Source organism: Liolophura sinensis, chromosome 9 (genome assembly GCF_032854445.1).
Source record: "Liolophura sinensis isolate JHLJ2023 chromosome 9, CUHK_Ljap_v2, whole genome shotgun sequence".
Lineage (NCBI taxonomy): Eukaryota > Metazoa > Mollusca > Polyplacophora > Chitonida > Chitonidae > Liolophura > Liolophura sinensis.
Genome location: NC_088303.1, coordinates 24,357,129 through 24,380,875, shown reverse-complemented (window position 1 = coordinate 24,380,875; position 23,747 = coordinate 24,357,129). Strand labels below are relative to the sequence as shown.

At 38.3% G+C, this 23,747-nt stretch overlaps 1 protein-coding gene across 1 annotated transcript; it reads left to right on the top strand.

Moving 5' to 3' along the window:
* Window positions 1-858: 858 nt before the first annotated feature.
* LOC135475242 (phosphatidylinositol-3-phosphatase SAC1-like) lies at window positions 859-21,457 on the top strand. Its single transcript, XM_064755066.1, has 18 exons — window positions 859-1,036; window positions 2,573-2,673; window positions 3,442-3,519; window positions 3,737-3,864; window positions 4,744-4,897; window positions 6,117-6,200; window positions 6,723-6,910; window positions 8,498-8,584; window positions 9,006-9,074; window positions 9,575-9,654; window positions 10,522-10,620; window positions 11,772-11,910; window positions 12,647-12,716; window positions 13,115-13,187; window positions 14,492-14,585; window positions 15,283-15,384; window positions 15,711-15,771; window positions 17,153-21,457. The coding sequence occupies exons 1-18, from the start codon at window positions 1,011-1,013 to the stop codon at window positions 17,287-17,289; spliced, it is 1,770 nt and encodes a 589-aa protein (XP_064611136.1). The 5' UTR covers window positions 859-1,010; the 3' UTR covers window positions 17,290-21,457.
* The last annotated feature ends 2,290 nt before the right edge of the window (window positions 21,458-23,747 follow it).

Below are 23,747 nucleotides of genomic sequence, written 5' to 3'. Positions count from 1 at the left end.
GGTGCGACAAGTATAAATGAGGAGCAAGGATGTCAGGCCTCATCCACTTAGTTGAAGCAAGAGATAGTCCTATTGTCATGATGTCTTTCATGTTTCTGGTCTTCATTTCCTGGGTGTTAATTTTCTTTGGTCCCATGGGTCTTCTTATTGTTTTCCCTGTCTTCTTCTTTAATTGATTTCCTTTTCTGGCAATTATGGGAGTCAACAGCGCTTATAAAGCTGGTCAGGTGCATTGCAGGTAGACTATCATGTGGAAATACATGAAGTTTATAGTCTACAGTATTCAGTTGCATTCGACTAGTAAAACTTATATGTGGAAAAAGATTTGGCTTATATTGCCAAAGACTGTTGGTTTCCTCTTGGCAATCCAGTATCTATGATACCATCAATGAAACAGACCACCGTTTGCTTTTCTAAAATTGGTATTAACAATCGAATTCAAAGTTTTACATTTACAATTTTTATCAGATATATGCTACAGTCTAATTCCCCATATGTACTATACAATATTGATATTTAACGCATTTGACAAATTTATTAAAATTGTTTTTAATTGCAATATGACATACAATTAAGGTGCTGGTACAATCCCTAGACTAGAGCTAATTTGCGGAGTCCTATTTGCTCTCACTGTTCACGGGTCCTTGATAACAATAAGCGGCTGGATTTTTGCACAATCTAATGTTGGTAGAAGACAAATTGTCGTCGAACAATATGGTAGGCATGTACGTGGGAAACTTTCATCAGCAACTTGCCAAAAATGGGTACTGCTATAGTTTACCCCATGCAATCCAGTTTCCAGAACTTGAAAAACTGACTGTCATGTTATGAATGAAAAATTCTTCAGTATGGCGTAAAACAACTATCAAATAAGTAAATATTATAAATAACTGAAGACAACAAACTTCCCTGAGCCGTTAACAAACATTTTAATTCCTCAGTTAACTCCCTTGCAAAACTTCTCTTGAAAACCGCGTAGATTTCGTCCACGTCAGCTGAGCCCAGTCAAAATGGCTGTGCACGAGTCCCTACGATTGTAAGTACTTTTGGGGTTGAAAATGAATATTATTATCCGATCAGTCGCGCACATTAGTATATTAATGTGTTGCCAAATGCCTGGATATTCAGGGATACTTGCCCTCTGAAACACATGCAAACAACTTGTCATTTCACGAAAATCGGACACTGGGTTATGCGTGATGCTTTATTTTGTCAGTAAATTAGTAATAAAGCGAGTGGTGCAGTTTTGAATACGTGGTGTATCTAAATTACATGGTGTACTATTTAAAATTCACCCATCCATATCTCTAAAGCCATTTCTTCAAAGATTTGAACTACAACTGGAATTCGATAATTGAAAGAGTTACTCTAGCGTCAAGACCTGTAGGCAGTATAAAGAAAGTCAAAACAGCTTAGTTCATTATGGGGACCACACTGTTGACATGGATTTACACAAGGGAAGTTTTAATGCACGTGTGAAGATGCGGTAAAGGTGACTTATCATGAATCCGACACATCAGAACCAGTTTCCACCCACGTAACTCCTGCAACATTATACAAGAACACTTGGGGTCATCCATCACTGACATTTCTGTGAATAAGAATATAGTACTGGTACATTATACAGATAGTACATATTTTGGGATGGGATTTGAGGAATTCAGCTCGAGAGAAGTGATATTCAGTGATTGCGAAGCAAGGTGTTGTAGTTATTGTGAATATTCCTTAATTCCTTAGGGTCTATGATCTACACGTGTCTTGTACTGTATGTGTCTGCGGTACTACATGTGTCTGTATTGTATGTATTTAAGACTTATCCTCTACATTCATGGCTGATTTTTGTAGCATTACTCACATGGTGCAAAGAACAATTGCTTGTCTGCAACCTTAAATTTGTCACTATTTTGTTTCTTGATATTATAAGCCAGATAGCTGTTTTGAATGGTGGATGGATTGTGTGGGATAAACAAAAGCACACGCCCATTTTATGCCTATGCCACATTGCAACCCAGGACTCGGCTGAGCTTAACTATTTAGCGTGTAATTTTCAAATGTTTTCTACTTGAAACTACACTCGAACCCATGTAAAATCTCAAATGTCACTGACTCACATCATGTCCACAAAATTGCTGAATTGTTTCTAACTGCCCAGGGTTTGAATTTAAGGTTAACGTCAAACTGTACACTAGGACTAGTAATCCCTTAGTTTTTCTGGTCTGCCCACAAGTTTATTGGTACTGACATAAAATTATTTTGTGTTATTCTGATTTTGCATGGGATAGTACAGAATCAACTTGCAATGGCTAATGACGAACAAATCATTTGTCATTTTTGGACTTTTCTCGGAGAAGCTTTCATTTTCTTCTGGCCTTTAGGACTAGTACCTTACAAAATCTACTGGCCTCAGGCCATCGGACCAGTGCTAATTTTGAGCCCTGTGTCCAAGGACTGTATGCTTTAATATAAGTTTGTGAGTTTGTTTATCCCACATCAAGGAAATCCTGGTCATGCAGACCCAAAACAGTTACTTTGCCTATGACATAATAATGATAATTTTTTTTTTTTCTTGCAGACATATTACCTCAGATAGCTTCTTCATAGAACCTTACAATGATTCTGGCACTCATGAACTGCTGGTCATTGATCGTCTTACTCAAGAAATAACCTTGAGCAGTAAGTCAGGAATAAGGAAGGTTTGAGATCAAACTTGTATGTCGCTTAAGGTGAAAAAAGCCTTACTGTATCATGTGGCTTGTCACAAGTGTTAGGCAACTTTTGTTGATGTTAATTTACTTATCACCTGTGTCAACGTGTTCACGAGGCACTAATGACCCCCTTTTCCTTCAGAAACTTATTATGTTCACAAACATTCAGCTCCTCAACTTTCCTCATTTGCTTACTCCAAATAGCTGTTTGTGAATCTTTTTTCAGGTGCCCGTGTTATAGCATATATAATTAAAAATTATTGCCTAACATTTTGGACAGGTCACATGGTACATAGGACTTGTTTTACTGCTAGCAGTATGAGATTTCAGACTTAAAACTCCCCTATTGCATTACCTGAATAACTTCTGTGCTGTTAGTGTTATAACTAAGATGGCTAAATTCTCTTGCATCAGAGCATTAATTGTTGAGGCGAGAAACAAGTTGCTCAAAAGTTGTTGAAAAGATATGTCGGAATTTCATAAATTGAATTACCAAAGAAAACTGAATTTGCTGGAGAACTGGCATACGTGGTTAAAAGTTGGAACAGGGAGTCCCTGAATGGTGTGTGAACTGGTGAGGATAGGTATTATAGTATTCAACTGACTTACGAAAGATCAATATGTGGCTTCTCCCTCTGGTTGGTGAACATTATTAACAGTAAAAGCAATGAGCATGTCCACCCATGTGAACCTCATAAATGTAGTGTACTCATTGTGTATCACGATGTTGTTTCAGCCAATCATGGACAGATCCCGTCTTCCGCTGTAACCAGGACTATATATGGCATCATGGGAATAATTCGTCTTCTGGCAGGTACTGTATAAAACATGGAGTATTTATTTTTCGGAAATTTATTCCAGACAAACTGTCACTTATTTTATGCTGATTAAAGTATTTGGGTAAGAGGCTACGTATTCAGGAAAATAGTTTGTTTGGGGGTTTTTTTTGGCTTTTTTTGCCCTCAAAAACTATCAAATGGTAAATATTAAGGAATTTTAGTCAGATATATTTACTGTAACTCTGATTACAGGACCATATCTGATTGTAATCACTGGTAAGACCAAGGTGGGTGATGTGGATGGACATACAATATGGAGGGTGACCAGCACAGAACTCCACTCCTACCAGAGGACATTGTTACACCTTAATGAGCAACAGGTAGGTACAAAATAAAGGAATGGTTTCCTAATGTCATTTGGCTGAACATGTGACAGACTGACGGACAGACTGAAGAGCCTTCATTTGTATTCCAGTGCTAGGGTACATGTAAACCAGATTAAGAGGAGGATAAATGCTGAGATGCATGTAAAGTATGTGGTACAGATCTCATGTTACAGACAAATAGTTATGTTTATGTCTCTATAACATAAACTGGGGTGTAAAAAATGGCTTCAAGCCACAGTTTTGCTGTATATTCATTGGTGATGTCATTGCTGAATATTACCGATCATTGATGGAAAATATGCGTAAGATAGAGAGATTATTAAGGAAAATAACATGTTGAAAAAAATTTTTTTCCTTCATTGTCCTTAAATCCACAATGTTCATTGTAAAGTACCTTTTGGTTTATCCTTCAGATAATTGTGGAGAGATATAAGTTGATGTGGAGTTGCTAATTTTGTATGTGTCATATATACAAGGAATTGCTAAATAAAATATTCTTTATTGTGGCGTAAAACACCAATGAAATGAATAAATAAAATACAAGGAATTGTGGGACACCTACAAATTGAACTTGAATTGTCTATTAAAGAAATATTTAAAATCTGATAAAAAGACAAAGTTCTCATAGTATGAATGAATGAGACCTTTCTTTAAAGAGAGTAACTGTTCGAAATTGTGCAGTTTGCATCCCCACATTCATCAGCATAGACCATAAAATAGATGTGTGTTCCTGGTTTTTTTTCTGGTTAAAATAATTTTTCAAATATTGTGACATAAAGGGAGAATCCGATGGTGCTGTTTTGAATTGGCAATTTGATCATTAACCTGAGAATGTTTACAAGAGCATGATAATTTGCTTTTGGTTGTATACAGATCAGTGACAATAAGACATATGTGTCTATGGTGGAACTAGCCCTTAAGTCCACTGGCCTCTACTTCTCCACCACTTACGACCTGACCCACACCCTACAGAGGTTACAGAACACTAGTCCCGACTTCCTTTCCCTGGCCATGCATGAGCGGGTAAGTAGAGAGATAGAGTGGCACTTCCTAACCTGCATTCATGTCTACTACCCATCCCGTGGGCAGTGCAGCTTATCGTAGCTTTGTGTTCACCAACAGCTAAATGACAGAGCCCCCTGAAGTGTTGTATCATGAGACACTATGGTTAGGGAACAAAGTCTTCTTATGAAAGGTGAAAAATGCTGATCTAAGAAATAAATCACTTATAATTTCATGGAATTTTTCACCTTATCATGTAAATTAATCACCCTGCCATACTGTGCTGGTGAAATCATGTGAAATTTTAGGAGATTAAGAGTAGATCACCTGTATGGCTGGCTTCATCACATGATTTTTCCCCATTCAGTTCATACAGGATGGCTGGTTTTGGGTAAAAAATTCCATGAAATTATGGACTATATAATCGGACATTACAAATGATCACGGCTCAGTCGGCTCTAGCTTAACGTAATGACCGTGGACCCCTCTCACCAATGCGGTCGCTGTGAGTTCAAGTCCAGCTTATGCTGGCTTCCTCTCCAGCCGTACTTGGGAAGGTCTGTCAGCAACCTGTGGGTTTCCCCCGGGCTGTGCCCGGTTTCCTTCCACCATAATGCTGGCAGCAGTTGTATAAGTAAAATATTCTTGAGTACGACGTAAAATATCAATCAAATAAATAAATAAATCAAATAAATAAATCAAATACAAATGATCAAGCAGCAGCGAGTACATTACAAATGAACCAGCAGTGAGTATTATGTACTTGACATGCGTGTTTGCTGTTAACTTTGTGTACTTGACATGTACGTTTGCTGTTTACAATGTGTACTTGAAATGTGTGTTTGCTGTTTACAATGTATATTTGACGTGTGTTTGCTGTTTACAATGTATACTTGACATGTGTGCTTGCTGTTTACATTAGGTCCTTTTTATGCGAGTTTCCTGTTTGCATTGTGTTTTTGACATGTGTGTTTGCTGTTTGCATTGTGTACTTGACATGTGTCTGCTGTTTGCATTGTGTACTTATCATGAGATTGCTGTTTGTATTGTGTACTTACCATGTGTTTGCTGTTTGCATTGTGTACTTGACATGTGCATTTTGCTGTTTACGTAGTACATGGTATGTATTTGCTGTTTACACCTTTTACTTGATGTGTGTTTGCTCTTTACAATGTGTACTTAATGTTAAATGTATACTTGCATGTGTGTTTGACGCGTGTTTACTGTTTGCAGGCAGACCAGAGGGTTTGTATGGAATGGTCATGTGTTGAGGGAGCTGGCCCAGCAGTCTGAGTTAGCACGCTATTGCCTACCTGTCATCATGGGATGTATCCTCGCCACACCTGACTCTTTTGATGTCAACATGTTAAAATATAAAATACTTAATTTGTGCATGGTATGGTATTTTCAAGACCATGTGTGACTCTATAGTTGTAGGTTACTTTTGATAAACCCAAACCTCTCTGGTGTTAGTCCTTCTGAAGTTATGTGAAATAGTCCCCTATCAGTGAGGACCTTAACCTAATGTAGTATGTTATAAGAGTGAATTGAGTTAAGCAAGGAATTAATAAATTAGAAACTATGCTTTAATCGTCGTGTGTTATAATTATTGGAAAGAAACTGTCAAACAATTTTATTTGTGACACATGTGCATTGTGTAATATTAATATTACAGAATTTTAGTAGACTTCTATTTTGGTAAGCTTTAAAGTACGTAATGAAGATTTTTTGTCAGAACCGTGCATTTTATTCACTGAAGTTTAATGACAAGCTTTGCTTTTCATTATATTCTATGCTTTATTTGTTTGTAATGGTCCTTGAGTAAAAGCCTTCCCTTAACTCTGTCACAGTTGTACATATTCATACAAATATGATCAACAACAAGCAGTTTGACTACGCGTTGATATCGCGGCGCAGCGTGTACCGTGCAGGCACACGGTTCTACGTGAGAGGGCTGGACACTGAAGGTTACTGCGCTAACTTTGTGGAGACAGAACAGCTGGTACTGTTTGATGGACACAAGTGCTCATTTGTTCAGGTAAGGTTTACCTGTGGCCTACTGTCTACACCTGTAACCATCTACGCTCTGGCCCGATAGGTGCATACACCTTATCCCTCAATAAGCTGGCTCTGAATTAACTCTTGTCACACGACAGCGATTACACTGTAACGCGAGATTAGTTTCTCAGGCATGAAACTATGAGAAGTGGGACCGCATCTATTACAACATGCAGTATGTAGGTTGTGTCACAACAGTGACAAATATTTTCTACCCAGCAGAATGTAGTGAAACATGATATCACCGTTTGAGAGTCACAGAAATATGCAGAGATCATAATTTAAGTCGATATTTTCAGCTTAAGAGTTTGCCGAGGTTTAAAATTACCTCCGAACGGATAAAGAATATACATAAGGCTTATCCTGGGATTTCTAAATATATTCACAACATTAAATTCTGCCTTAAAGCTAGGTCATCGATTAGCTTATGCTGCTTTATCTCGGAAACTTGCCACTAGCCCTTTTCTGAGGTCCCACCTAACCACAGCTTATCCCTTAATAACGCATAAATAGGAGAGTGACCTCAAGGGAGGTAATTCGGTGCAGCCCTGTTGCCTATGTACTTATCTCTGTTGCCTATGCACTTATCTCTGTTGCCTAAACTCTAAACCCTTGATGTCTTGGTGTCTATACACTGTCCTCAATTGCCCACACCCTTAGCCTTCAACTGCCTCAGTGGCCTACATCGCAATCCTTCAACCAGTATCCCATAATTGACTACACCATCTTGTCTCATTTGCACACACTGCATATCTGTTAATCGTCCATAACTCGCTTTTATTTCTTAATTGGGTCCACCATAATTTCTCAGGTGCCATAATCTCTAATCCCTAGAGTTGTCTCCCTTCGTCCTTAAATATATGTGTCAAGTTATCAGCTCGTTTTTGCCCCTTTTTTTCGAGGCTGAAGCAAAATGTCATCTTTTATATCACTTGGACTTGGAAATGACAAAACTCTTAGCCACTACCGTTTGAGATTCACTCTGCTCAAACTCGCCAGTGGCATTCTCTTCTTCACTGAGTGTGAGGTCTTATTGTTTTATCATCCAAAGGGCTGCTAATGCTGAAAATGCTGAACTAATGTGTAATAGCAGCTGTTTTGTACTGTAATCAACAACAGAACAGTTGGTGAAGGAATTGTTTGTTTTATCTTCTACATGTGTGCCTTTATTTCTCTGTGTATGGGTTTCATTCAGGGTTTGACAAGTCACAAGGCCTGTGCTTAAGCTCTTTATCGGTGAGCTTGGAACTGAGTTGCAATGTTTTGTTATGACCAGGTGTTCAGTGAAGTTTTATCTCCTAACCGGAGTGAATTCCTTACTGTTTATTCAAATAAGCGGGTATGAGGTCAAACTGACCAGCAGTATCATTCGTTAGATCGATATGCAATTAAGTGGGCACAACTGTATTCACAAAGACTCATTTTTCTGATTTTTCTCATTGGGGTTACCAGTAGCTAGACAGATTTTTTAAGTTAGCCATGTTAAACCACAAAAAATAAACATGCAAATCTAAAACTTCAATTTATGTAGTGATTTATATCATAAGGTTGTCTCTCTCTCTCTCAGACACGTGGCTCCATTCCCCTGTTCTGGTCTCAGAGGCCCTGTCTGAAGTACATGCCCCAGCCAGTCATCAGCAATACCATGGGACATGTAAGTGTTACAACCCTGTGTTCTACAGTCAGATTTTATGGGTGGAAGAAGCCAGAATGCTGGCGTAAGGCACCAACTTTGTGGATGAATCTGAAATTCCATGACACTAGGCCTTGTTTGCCTAGAGATGCCAGTATTTGAAATTCGTTAACTCCGGTGACATTAAATAATACAAACTCTGTTTTCAACAGTCAAATGTTTGAGACTAGTTATTGTCAGAGAAGGTAAATTTTCCAGGATACCTGTAATAAGACACAAGAATGACTTAAGCAGAATGTAGGTCATCAATTTCAGCGTTTTATGTTTTTCCAAGCCCTGGTTTATCTGACAATTTCACTCAGTAATTGATTGTGCCATATTCATGCCTGCAAGTATACCAGTCTCTAAATGTTTTACAGTCTCCAATTGGGTGTGTTTTCAGACTGAAGCATTCAAAAGACACTTTGAGAACCAAATTTACAATTATGGGAAACAAGTCATAGTCAGTTTGGTAAGTATTATTCATCGGATAATTTAAACCCCCAAAACATTCTGAAATGTAAAATTTCACGTTAAATTTGTCAAAATATTTGAAGGGCATGTTGACACAGACACTGAACAGATTGCTCAAAATTTATGTAAGAATTAAACAGACAGTGACAGCATGGTTTGAAAATTGCAGTTCATTTTTTAAGAAAGTGATAATTAAAACTATAAAATGATCATGTTGCATTATAAAAGTAATTCAGCATACCCCTAAATGGTCTAAATTTTCATCCACAAAAGTGCATTTCTAGATGGCAAATAAATGTCACAAACTATTGTTTTTGGTGCTGAAACTTACAATTTTCCAGTAGAATGTCTCCCATGTTCCAGGCAACCTCAAAACGCCTTTCTAAGATCAATAGATCTCAGAATCAGGAAAAATGGGCATGTTAGTCATGGACGAAATTAATGGTCACTCAGGGTTATTGCATTTAATCAATGGTAAATTTGTCTTTATTCCTAAAGATTAACCACAAAGGGAGAGAACACCTACTGGAGAAAGCTCTGACTCAGATGATCATCAATGCACAAAACAACAGCATACGGTCAGTATGTACAGCATACATGTAGGAAACCAATGGCCAGAAATACTGTACATGATTTTGTGGCTGTCTGTGATCCTATCAGTTGACATGTATTGCTGGTGATAAGGTACATGTCATTTGAATAAGTCATTAGTTTGAATCCTGGCAATGCTAAAACCCCTTTCTAAATGATACCAGTGGCCTAATGATTGATCAAGAGCAGCCAGATGAAGCACTATGGTTTCCTCTACCGGGTAATCAGGGTTTCTGTGTCAGTAAAAGTAAATGCATTTTGGTGGCCAGCGTGGAAAAATCTTTACTTTTTCTCTTTATTTCTTTACTGTATTAGGAGCCTCTATGGCTCAGTTGGTTAGCGCGCTAACCCAGAAGACCCAGAAGCCTCTCACCAATGCGGTTGATGTGAATTCAAGTCCAGCTCATGCCGCCTTCCTCTCTGGTCTGGCAGCAACCTGCGGATCATAGTGGTTTCCCCTCGAGCACTGCCCGGTTTCCTCCCATCATAATGCTGGCCACTATCGTATAAGTGAAATATTCTTGAGTACGGCATAAAACACCAATCAAATAAATAAATCAAATAAATTTATTTCATTATTATTTTGAAATTATAAATTTATTGTAAAGCATGATGAGTGCTTTGACGTGTCACCACTAAAGTCTTGTTACAGAATCTGTGTCCTTCTGCCAGTTGTGATCAGAGTAAGTGCCTTATGGTGTATGATGTTCGTGTGTACTCTACCATTGTTGTAAAACCTGTCAGCTCCAAGCAGTTATTTGTGTCAACACATACTGAAAGTCAGTATTAATGGGCATCTGTTACTTGTAATCTGTAATTTGTAATCTGTCATTTATTGTATTTCCTCTTTGTAGATACGAGTCCTTTGACTTTCACCATGAGTGTCGGAAAATGCGGTGGGACAGACTTTCGTTGTTGATGGACAGACTGGAGAATGACATCAACAACTTTGGGTCAGTTTTAGTGTTGAGCGTTTATAAGTTTACCTTGAGAAAGTGAAGATACCGGATATGTTCATAAACATATGGCACAAGTTCACTGCAAAACTAAGACAATGGAATTAACACTGGGAGTCATGAATAGTCTCTATACTGTAAGCAGAGCACAAAACAGGAAAAAGATCTACCAGAAACCTGCAAATGGTTGTAGGCTCATCTGGGCTCTGCCCGCTGTCCTTCCAACCTTAAAGCTGGCTGCTGTCATATAACTGAAATATTTTTGAGTACAGCGTTAAACACCAATCAAGTAATAAATAAATAAATCAGTCAAAACATAAAATGGGCTCTATATAATATCTATATAATATAAATTTGTATTACCTATAGTAACTTTGTCTGCTAATGGAAGAAACGGCATCGTACTCTGATTTAGCCGAACTTTCTTTACACGAGTACTTTTTATCATTCTCCTACCTAATATTAAGACTGTAGGAGATGATCATGATCTTGTCCATCTGTCTGTATGTCTGTAGCCTGGTCCAGACTATAACTCCTAGCATTTTAGCACTATGCTTTCAATTTTGGTGGATATATGCATATCAGTATGTTGCAATATGAACAAGGTAAATACATTACCATTAATCTTACAGTAACTCTAGTAGAAGTTACACATGTGGGCTACAATTCATTAATACATTCTGGATAAACACATGTGGGTGAGACTAATTTGAATGTTGTAGCTTTACTTTTGGTGAATAAATATATTGGAAATAATTTGTGTGTGGGATAGTTCATGGTACAGAGAGATGGGACTATCGTGAGTCACCAGACAAGGTTACAGAGGTCTAGCTGTATTTAGGTTTGTGTGTTTGTGTGTGACAGATACTTCATGGTACAGAGAGATGGGACTGTCATGAGTTACCAGACAGGGACACAGGGGTCTGCATTTAGGGTTGTGTGTTGATGTGTGACAGATACTTCACGGTACAGAGAGATGGGACTGTCATGAGTCATCAGGCTGGGATACAGATGTCTGGCTGTATTTAGGGTTGTGTGTTTGTGTGTGACAGATACTTCATGGTACAGAGAGATGGAACTGTCATGATTCATCAGACTGGGATACTGGGGACTAGCTGTATTTAGGTTTGTGTGTTTGTGTGTGACAGATACTTCATGGTACAGAGAGATGGGACTGTCATGAGTCATCAGGCAGGGATAATGAGAACTAGCTGCATGGACTGTCTGGATAGGACCAATGTTGTTCAGGGACTGATTGCCCGGGTGGTGCTGGAAACACAACTACAGGTAACACCAGGTGTTTTGAGTCCTGGGAGGTATGAACTTGAAAACTTTGTACAATAGAGAAAACTCATGAAAAGGTTCAAAATTATAACTCCAGTTTAATTATCTATAATTAAATATAATTATGAACAACTTTTTGCTACATACACAAAGAACTTACTCAAACACCCCCTAGAGTATTTTACGATTGTGAAGCAATTGTTAATATTAGTACTATAATGGTAATGTCCATGTCAAACAACACATTTCATGTCAGTTAACGCAAAGTTTTAGTCGTTAGTTGCTCACAGAAACGGACCACATGTGAAACATGCTGCTCATTCATTTTGTGAAAAGAAGTTTCATCCACATCTGGGTTTTGGGGTGTAAAGCAAGTAAATTTGGAGCTGTTGTCACCAGTACGTGTACCTTTTGAGATGGTAAAGCATTGACATGACAAATCATTGGTATGCATGTGTCAAGCATGTCATTGAGCAGTTTCAACTGTAAAAGTTTTACCTGGAAATCTTACAATGCTGCATTTGTCACTCCTTTAGTGTGCAACTCAGGACACTTTTAAAATTCCTGAGTACTGACGTAAAATATTCATAGACTTATTCTAAATTGAAACTGTAATGAACATGTAGGAAATACTTTCACTTTTATGTGTAAAAGTACATAAATACTGAATTTATATGTTCATCCTTTCATAAACCCTGTAACCTGTTGGTTTTTTTTATGAACTTTTTTGTTTTTTCAGAGGTTAGGTATTCTTCATCCAGGACAGAAATTGGTGGAACAAGAAATGTTCATGACGGTATACAGAGATGGTAAGATTCATCTTTATATTGAGAGGAAAGCTGTAGAATTCTACCCATGTAGTGGTCAGCAATATGGCTTTTGTCGGCCGCTTTTGTGAAGATTGGGTCTTCATGCGATCAGTCAAAAGTCACAATCACTTACTGCGTATGCTAGAGCACTGTGTGGATGACAGTGACATACAAATGTAGTTGATGTGTCATTTTAGACCTTTCATATTGCCAGGTCACCATCATATAAGTGAAATACATATATTCTTGAGTACGACGTAAAAAGCCAATCAGTCATATTGACAGGCGAGGCTTCCATAAGATACGATTTAGTCAGTCTTGTAATGGAACAGGCCATAGTTTACTGGTTAAAGGTACATGCACATGTCTCAATAACTGCAATGTCTTTTCTTGGACAGTCTGGGCTGATCATGCTGACGCACTCTCTATCCAGTACGCAGGCACCGGAGCCCTGAAAACAGACTTCACCAGGTCAGTCATTTGTTTATTGTCAGTATTTGTTGTGAGTGTTCATATTTGTAGTGAGTGTTCATATTTGTAGTGAGTGTTCATATTTGTATGAGCTGTGTGACCACTGCGCCTGTCCTGAGCCTAGTGCAGCTGACCTCAGGCCAGAACTGCTAACCTCAGACCAGTACAGCTAACCTCAGGCCAATCAACACATACATGTGCATTCAGACCAGTCAAGTAATGCATGTACTCTCTGACCAGTGAACCAGTACATGTTCTCTCTGACCAATCAACCAGAACATGGGCTATGAGACCAATCAAAGGATACATGTGCTCTCTGACCAATCAACAATTACATGTGTTATGAGACCAATCAACCAATACATGTGTTATCAGACCAGTCATTCAGTACATGTACTCTCAGACCAACCAACCAATACATGTACTCTCAGACCAATCAACCAGTACATGTGTTATCAGACCAGTCAATCAGTACATGTACTCTCAGACCAATTAACCAGTACATGTGTTATCAGACCAGTCAATCAGTACATGTACTCTCAGACCAATCAACCAATACATGTGCCCTCTGACAAATCAACCAATACATGTTGTCTTCGACCAATCAACCAATACATGTTCTCTTTGACCAATCAACCAATACATGTGCTCCCTGACCAGTCAGCCAGTACACATGCTTTCTCACCAATAGACCAATCCATGTGCTGTTTTACCAGTCAACCAATACATGTGCTCCCTGACCAATCAACCAGTACACATGCTATCTCACCAATGAACCAATCAATGTGCTGTTTTACCAATCAACCAATACATGTGCTCTCTGACCAGTTAACCCGGTTCACCTCCTCTCTAACCATTCAGCCAGTGCATGTGCTATCAGACCAATCAACCAGTATATGTGCTGTCAGACCAACTAATCAATACAGTGCTCTCTGAGCATAAGCCAATACATCTGCCTTCATGCTGCATACAGATTACTTCTGCACAGACCATTGCTGCTCTTAAATTGAGACCAATCAGTTTGTCATGCGATAAACTAAAAAAACTGAATAAGGCTTGGAAAAATTCGAAAAAAGTATTTTTCTGAAAAGTGTTCTGCTGAAAAGTCTCTTTTCTGATATATACTTCATTGTAGTGAGTAATGCCAAGGATAATAAATGGTTTAAGTAAATAATAGAAGAATTTTCATGGATTTTACTGCAAAACAATTCATTCAGACTTTGACCGTCTGAACACAGTTGTCTTTTTAATGCAGTGTTACATTGTTATTAATGATTAAATGTTTTGTTTTTTTTTTTGCCAAGGACTGGGAAGAGAACCAAAATAGGAATGCTAATGGATGGGGTGAATTCCCTGACCAGATACTTCAAAAATAATTTCAGTGATGGATTCAGACAGGTGTGGAAAGATTTTATGTGTAGAATAGAATTATTTTAACCAAAAAAAAACACTTTGGTATATTTATTTTAATTCATGTCAAGCTACAACTGTTTTTATTGGCTTATTAACTGAATGAATGGATGATTCAGGACTTAATGTATAAAATGTACTGTGTTTTAGAACTCTGTAAATCTATTTACTATTAATGTACTGTGTTTTAGGACTCTGTTGACCTATTTACTGTAAATGTACTGTGTTTTAGAACACTATTGACCTATTTACCAGTGTACTGTGTTTTAGGACTCTAGTGACCTATTTACCATTGTACTGTGTTTAGGACTAGCGACCTATTAACTATTAATGTACTGTGTTTTAGTACACTATTGACATATTTACCATTGTACTGTGTTTTACGACTCTGTTGACCTATTTACTATTAGTGTACTATGTTTTATGACTCTGTTGACCTGTTTACCAGTATACTAGAACTCTGTTGATCTACATGTATTTACCTGTGTACTGTGTTTTAGGACTGTTGACCTATTTAAAAATGCACTCTGTTTTAGGATTGCGAACATATTTACCCAAATTACTCTGTTTTAGGACTGTGGACCTATTTAAAAATGTACTCAGTTTTAGGACTTTATTGACCTATTTGTTAGTTTATTCTGTTTTAAGATTCTACTGACCTGTTTACCCTCGTACTCTGTTTTAGGACTCTATTGACCTCTTCCTGGGGAACTACACAGTTGGTGATGGTGATGGGATATCTCACATGTCTCCTTTCAGGAAAGACAAAGACTGGAAGTACTATGCGGTGAGAATTAGCACATCACAGTACTATCATACATTACCAGCAAAAGTTGATGAAAGATGTTAATATTCTTCTTCCATAGCTCCCTGGATATAAAAATGCTCAGAAAAGAGGTCATTTTTTTTCCACCTAAAAATTCACATGGACTGTAGGGACTGTCATGGTATACATTGTAAATGAGAAGTTGAACAATGATTAAAAAATAATTAAAGTAAAATTTCTGTTGGTCTGTTCTTCCATTTCTTGTCAAACAATTATGAAATAAACACATGACTGTAAACTATCTTCCCATCAAGTCTTTCATTTGTGGCTTGTTTTTCTATTTTCAGTTACCTGTGATATTTTTGGTGGCTTTCATGATGTGTGTGATCAGTGTGCTGTTACCTGATGGTAAATTTACTCTGATTTATTCAAGCGGTCTGGGTTATGTCAAAATAATAGAACATTTTGAATCTTATAACATGTTGACTGATATCCAGTTTTGCTCTCTTCCTTATATGTAGTTCACTACAATGATGCCATTTCTCCAAATTGCAGATTTGTCAGTGTGACATGATGTGTCACTAACATGTATATGACTGTGGTACAGTGCCTTACTTGCCCACTTGAATGGAACTTTATTAGCTTAGGATTCATTTCTATCCGGTGAAGGGAGCATTCCGTGATCAGTGGCTAGTACACATCAGGTGCAGGTTCAAACTTGGCCTTTGACAGGGAATCTGTACATTCTCCTGCTCTCCTCATTTCTGGGGGCCACATTGACAATATGACAGGGAGTCTGTACATTCTCCTGCTCTCCTCATTTCTGGGGGCCACATTGACAATATGACAGGGAGTCTGTACATTCTCCTGCTCTCCTCATTTCTGGGGGCCACATTGACAATATGACAGGGAATCTGTACATTCTCCTGTTCTCCTCATTTCTGGGAGCCACATTGACAATATGGCAGGGAGTCTGTACATTCTCCTGCTCTCCTCATTTCTGGTAGCCACATTGACAATATAAAGCAGTTCATGATGCTCATGTGACCATTTTCGCAGTCTAGCATTGGTTGAAGACGATTGGTAGTCCACCAGTATAATGTGGATATCTGTACATACATGTAACACATGGGAAAGTTCTCCAGTAACTGGCCAAAGGTTGCTGGTTTAAACCAGACTTTCCAGTCCCCTCCACCCAGAAACTGAACCACATCATATGAGTGAAAAATTCTTGAGTATTGGATTAAACAACTGTCAGATGAATAAAAAATATATCAAATATTTTTTGTTTATTGGGCTCCAGATCCATTAAAAAAATAACAAATATCCTAGTTTGTTGACTCATTTCCTATATTGTGTATACTGACAAGTTCGTCATTGATCAAAGTGTACATATTGTAGGTTACAAATCAGGAGGGCGGGTTGTTTTCATCAGCTCGGCGCTATGACCCAGGAGCCTCCCACCAATGCAGTCGCTGTGAGGTCAAGTCCAACTCATGCTGGCATCCTCTCTGGCTGTATGTGAGATGGTCTGAGAGCTACCTGCGGATGGTAGTTGGTTTCCCCCGAGGTCTGCTCGGTTTCCTCCCACAGTACTGCTGTTTGCCATCGTATAAGTGAAAATTCTTGAGAACGATGTACATGTAAAACACCAATCAAACAAGTAAATCCAAACAAGGTGGTCAAGATGCAGACAATCCTCATTTTGTGTTATAGTCCTGTCATAACTAGTAATGCACATATTGATGAACTCCTTTTTGAATTCCTTTATTTGTTTTATATTTTTCAGAACATTTGAGTGAGCAGGCGATGTATGTCCTGTTCTGGGGTGTGGCTAGTGTGGTGTCAGTCTTCTTGATCTTTGTCTATGGGGTGGAATTTGTGGATCAGCCACGCCTTACCCAGGCCCAGTCCAAAACTGAATAGCTATATGGACCTGACAACACTAACCCCATTTTTATTGTGTAGTACAGGACCCTGTTAGAAGCTTCAGAGAAATTTGCATATAAATGTAACAATAAAAAAATGTTTTGTGCAGTGCTTTTAACATATTGTAAATAAAATGAGCTATTATAGATAGGAAGCTTAGTGTGTAGTTATTTTTAGACAGAACTTACATCGAGCAGCTATTATCATATTGAGCTGAAATTTTCAACATTTCTGACCAGGACCTAGAGTCGTGTTATGTGAATGTTCTTACAGAGAGATACAAAACAAGAAACAACAGAAAGTTGTGCACTTCTGTGTCAAACATCTTATAATCCATCCTCCACCAAAACCCCCAACCCCAAATTGTTTAAATTATGTGAAGATGTTTTATTTACGAGTGAATGCCGGGTTTCCATTTGAAATGAGTATGAGGTTTATTAAATGATATATTGATTTTGTGTATGCGAGGTGCTGGGGAAAGAATGGAGCTCAGTTGTATATGACACTGGTAACCCATTCATATGATTGTATTCTTTGAGGTCTGTTTTGCTTTGAACGGTCTGTAGTTTCATTTTGCTTCAAACTCAGTTTCAAGAGAAAGTAATAAATGCACTGTTTATCAATCACACCAAAGTTATTTACATGTCAACGAAGCAATTGGTTATAGCTTATTGTGCACCAGTGACAGAATAGGTGAAAAAAAAACAATACTGCAATAAAGAAAATCACTCCTAAGTCTATATACAAATTAATTTTACAACAAACTTTTATTGAGGGCAGAAATTAAGTTGAAGAAAAATTGTTTTGTAGTCATAAATGTCACAGTTTGTATTTAATTGTTGCTATTATTTTGTATTCGTAATATGATGTTTTTTTATGGCTGTGGAGTATAACTTGGAGACGCAGTTTGAAAGTATAATTCGCAATATTTTGAAGACCAAAACATGTTGTTCAGGTATATGGACAGGACATATGTGAACTTCACCGAATTAATACAGTAAACTGTTCAGGTCAAATAATATTCCTCAAATATGCTAAAACATGCATTATGTCTATGGAATTTGTTGACGATTTAGGCAAGTCCTCTAATTTTCCTATGGTGTGGCTGTCATCTAAGGTACATTAGATGTCTTCTGCAGGTTGTTTGATAGATTTACTCCTTGAATTACTGATGACTCGCTGCCTTTTATTGTTCGTGTATATGTAAAACAAGGTTAAATCGATGTTTGGAAATCTACTTGGTATGGATTACAAGTACATTGTAGATATAACGGAATATCAAATACCAAGGTTCATTGTAGATATAATGGGATATCAAATGCCAAGGTTCATTGTGGATATAACGGAATATCAAATGCCAAGGTTCATTATAGATATAATGTGACATCATATACCAAGGTTCATTGTAGATATAATGGGATATCAAATGCCAATGTAGACTGTAGATACATGTATAATGGAGTATCATATGTACACCAATGTTCATTATAAATACATGTCTAATGGTATACCGTATAGCTGTCATTTCTCGTAGGACATCTAATAATGTTTTTATAGGCTGATTATTCCCATCAAACTACTGGATACTAGCTTTACACGCTAGAACGTTTTCTTCTCAGTACTAGTATTTGCCTTTATACATTTTATTTGTTGTCTTTTACCTATCATTACCTTCCAATTCTTATTGTGTTAGCACAAGAGATTTGCATGGGTTATTCAATGTGCTTCTGTTTACCTGACATCGATGGTTTATCTTACCATGTGGGTACGGATGTTGTCTTACTACCATCTGATGTTCTTGTGCAATAATACTCAAGTTATTCATACGTATTCATTGTTGTGCGCGGACACATACTGATGTCACTGAAATATATTAAATATCAAATACAATTTCTATTCTGATAGCGATCCAGGTCAAGGCTTTGTTAAACTTCTTAACTGGTGAAATGGCATTTTATCAGCAGAATGTTCCATACTGGATGAGTATAAAAATATTGTTCAGAAGAGAGAGTTTCGTGATGAGTTTGGCATTTGAGGCTGCTGCAATGATGTTTTCATGAACACAATATCCAAGTCATTGGAAAAGTGAAACACCAGCTACCCCTGACCCAAAAAATATTGACATATTGACCCATCTGTGTCTTGTCCATGGCAAAGACATGTCCATATCTGCTTAAGAAACAGAAAACAGCTTTATTATGATTGCACCTATTTTGGCCCATATTTCTATTATTCACTTGAAAATAATGTTGTCATGTGAACATTGTGCTGTCATGTGAACATAGCGCTGTCATGTGAACATTGCGCTGCCGTGTGATCACTGCCACTTTGTGAACATTGCAGAGCCTTGTGAACATTATACAGCTGTTTGAACTTTATACAGCTGTTTGAACATTATACAGCTGTTTGAACACTCTTCTGCCCTGAGAACATTGTGACACCTTGTGAACTTTCTGCCACCTTGTGAACATAATAGCGCCTCGCGAACATTGTGACACCTTGTGAACATTGTGCCTCCTTATTGGGCATTGCGCCTCCTTATTGGACATTGCAGCACCAAGTGAACATTGTGCTGTTTTGTGAGCATTGTGCTGTTTTGTGAACATTGTGCCTCTGTGAACATTGTGCTGTCTTGTGATCATTAAGCTGTCTTGAGAACATTATGCCGCCATGTGAACATCATGCTGCCTTGTGAACTTAGTGCTACCATGTGAACATTGTGCCTCCTTGTGAACACTGTGCTGTCTTATGATCATTGAGCTGTCTTGTGAACATTATGCCGCCATGTGAACATCATGCTGCCTTGTGAACATTGTGCCTCCCTGTGAACATTGTGCTGTCCTATGATCATTGAGCTGTCTTGTGAACATCGTGCTGCCTTGTGAACTTGGTACTGCCATGTGAACATTGTGCCACCTTGTGAACATTTCACCGGCATGTAAACATCGTGCTGCCATGTAAACATTTTGCTGTCTTTTAAACATTGTGCACCCTTGTGAACGTTGCACCTCTTTGTGTGAACATTTTGCCATCTTGTGAATCGCTTTTAATTTGAAGACGAGTGCTGCCCAGCGAAATACATGAAAGGCAGTCACATGTATGGTTGAGCCTCTTGTTATATTGGTTTGCACAGTACAGGTTTAGACAGGGCCAAAATCTAAGAACAGGGGCCAATAGCTACAAACTGGGGCCATTAGTTACTGACAGGGGCCAGTTTGCTAAAACCTACGAAACTATATATGGCATATTGACACACCAGCACTCTGTTGTGTCGCAATATGGTAGTTGACATTTATAGATAGCTCCAGATTAAGACTAGTACCCTGCAGTCCTTTGACATGTATAATACTTGAAGCCTTTGTATCCGTTGTGCCAAGACTGCTACCTGTGGGACTGTTTCATGGGTAAAACATTCCTGAGATGAAGTTTTGAACAGACTAAAGATTAGCACAGATTCAGACTTGCAGCCTGAAGCGGGCTCCTGAGTATCTACTGTAAACGTATTATGAAACGTGTACAACGAAGAATAACATGGTTTTTTGAGCTCCTGTACAAGTTGCTACATTTCGTGATTCGCATTGTTTTGTTTTGTTTTTTTCATACATAAGAGATTTGCGATTCCTGATTCAGTAACAATGAATGCAGGAAGTTATTGATGTGTTTGATTCGGTTTTAATTCACCGTTATGTGGACGCATACATTTGCAACATCGAATAATATCACTTGCATAATTTGAAAATTACTTTAAATGCATCGTAATCACAGGCAGTTAACATCTGTAATTGTTTTTGTGTGTGTGTGTGAAATGAATGCTAAATGAGGTATGGAATTAACTCCAGGAAGTAATGATATTTCCTGACTGAAATTTCTCTTTGTGTGATTTTCAATGAAAATGGTGCAATGCTGATACAAATGGAGTCTGCACCAACATATAAATCTTTTTTTTTATGTTTTGCACATTTTCACTTCTGAAATTGGAGAAACTGAAATACATTTTGGGTGACCAGTTATTCCAACCTTAGGCATGTCAACGGTGTTGTTTAAGAACCTTTAATCATATATCAAACTTTGAATGACTTTTAAATATCTCTGTGTGTATGTGCTGACGACAATATTTTGAGTTTTATTAATAATTCTACGAATAAATGCACTTAAAATGCCTACAAAGGGGATTTGCTTTGTCCACTGCTTACTTGTACGAAATATCATAGACAGACACGTAAAGCTGACAAGCACGGTTTAAATCACAGGTCGCATTTCACCTAAAGCATCACTCTTGTTACCTGCAATGAAACCTTCAAATCCAGTTCCCGTTGGCTCATCTGCCGGGATCCCGGCAAAGGAAAGTGGTTTCTCTGGGTTTTCTCCGCGCATAAACCTAAACGCCGGCGTATAAGTAAAATATTCTTTGTGACGCGTAAAACACCAGTTGTGCCAATAAATAAATAAAGCAAATTATAAGCTTACAATCTTGGAACTTCAGATCCGCAGAGAACGGACAGTCAGTGTTCTCAATATATCAACTGTCGCCAGGTGACCCGCCACGGCCACGTGGGTTCGATCCCATTATCGCACACGAAATTTTCAAAATTGCCTTATTCTATTGTCCTGGTGGTCTTGCTGACAAGAAATGGTCGTCTGTGCTCTCTTGATATTGTGTGGAGCCCACAGAACCTAACATTACGATGTACATCACTCGTGGACACCCCCCCCCCCCCGACTCCCTAATAACTTGCCAAGGGGCAGCGGCACGCCGGTTTGACTAAGCCCATTAAGCTCTGTCGTCCATAGGGCTCTATCGAAAGACAATCAGCCATTTACCAGTTTTTTAATCGATACCATGATAGTTTTGCTGCAGCTTAAATCCGAGATACAGTGTGGCAGAAATATTGACAATGTGACGTTAAGCATAATCATTCATTCATTAAATCCGAGATCGAGTGTTCGCATCCATTGGCGGATTGTTCTGTTGCTGTTCAAATCAGGGTTCACGTGTCCGAACCCATCTTTAGATGATTCTGCGGCGGTTTCAAGTCCGAAGATTTCTCATGTATCTGGCCTAGACCCAGAAACCCGACTGATGTCGAAATATTAGAGTACGACCCAAACAGTCAAATATATAAATATTATTGAGTCAAACAGTTTTCTGATGTATTCAATTACAACTGATACCAAATATTCCTTAAATGAATCAATGTGATTGAGGCAACAATTTCCAGGTGGCCTCATTGGACGCTCGGTTTGTACTGACAGGATTGCCAAAGGGTAAACCTCTTTAGATCGATTTGTTTTAAGCGGGCAGTGCATTTCCCTATATTAACGAAGCAGGTTATTAATACACATTCCAAAGAGACATATATAGACTGAATGGAAATATAACGCGCAGCCACGCCCTTATATTGCTTAGTTGAGCTCTTTCATTCTCAACTGCAACAGCTATATGTCGGACACTATTCGAACACATGTACTTGATCCAGCCAGGGTGGAACTAAGGCAAGCTATGTATACATTAGGACCAAAGGCCTTAACTTTATGTCACATGCATGTTTGAGGACGGCTGTGATATGGCTTAATCTTACTGTATTGGCTGAATGTTTACTTTATTAATTATAATAATATTGAGTGAGTGAGTGCTTGGTGTTTAACGTCGTACTTAACAATTTTTTCAGTCATATGACGACGAAGGAATCCTTAGAGTGCATGTAATTTCCACCGCCCTTTTATCTAGTGCTGCTTCACTGAGGCGCCTTACCGAAGGTAAGTAAGCCGCCCCGCCCGAGCCATTATACTGATACGGGTCAACCAGTCGTTGGACTATCCCCATTCATGCCTCCTTGTTGCAGGACTCTTTTATCTAGTGCTGTTTCACTGAGACGACTTACCGAAGGCAAGTAAGCCGACCGCCCGAGCCATTATTCTGCATGGGTCAGCCACTATCCCTTTCATGCTGGACGACAAGGGAGAAAGTTACAATTACCTCTTTTAAGGTCTTAGGTGTGACTCAACCCAGGATTGACCCTGGATCTACTGGTCCCGAAGCGGACGCTCTACCAACTGTGCTATCGGGGCCGGTCACACTGTAGGAGGTTATACTATAAATCATGTTGGCGTTCCTCGTCGCCCCAAAGAACTTTTTTTGGGACTGAGAAAATATAATTTACAAGTTAATTTGCAAAAGCATAATGGCACTGACGATCAGGCAGTAGCCCCATATATATAGATGAGATTATAGCGTAACACTTATGATTGGTCAATATGTCGGGGCCCAAAAGTTGGGGGTTAAAAAAATACTTTTTCTTCCAAAAATTTATTTTTCCTCCAAAAATTTATTTTTTCTCATGTAATTTTTTTCCCCCACGTATTTTTTTTTTCACCATGTCACTCTTACGGTTCCGTAATGTTTTGCTAATTTTTATTTTCAGTATTAAAATGTGATCGGTGTTAAAAGCTGTTTT

Coding starts and splice junctions, on each gene's coding strand:
- LOC135475242 (XM_064755066.1), top strand. CDS start 1,011: ATGGCTGTGCACGAGTCCCTACGATT. Junction 3,865..4,743: donor TACACCTTAATGAGCAACAG/GTAGGTACAAAA, acceptor GGTTGTATACAG/ATCAGTGACAATAAGACATA. Junction 6,911..8,497: donor ACAAGTGCTCATTTGTTCAG/GTAAGGTTTACC, acceptor TCTCTCTCTCAG/ACACGTGGCTCCATTCCCCT.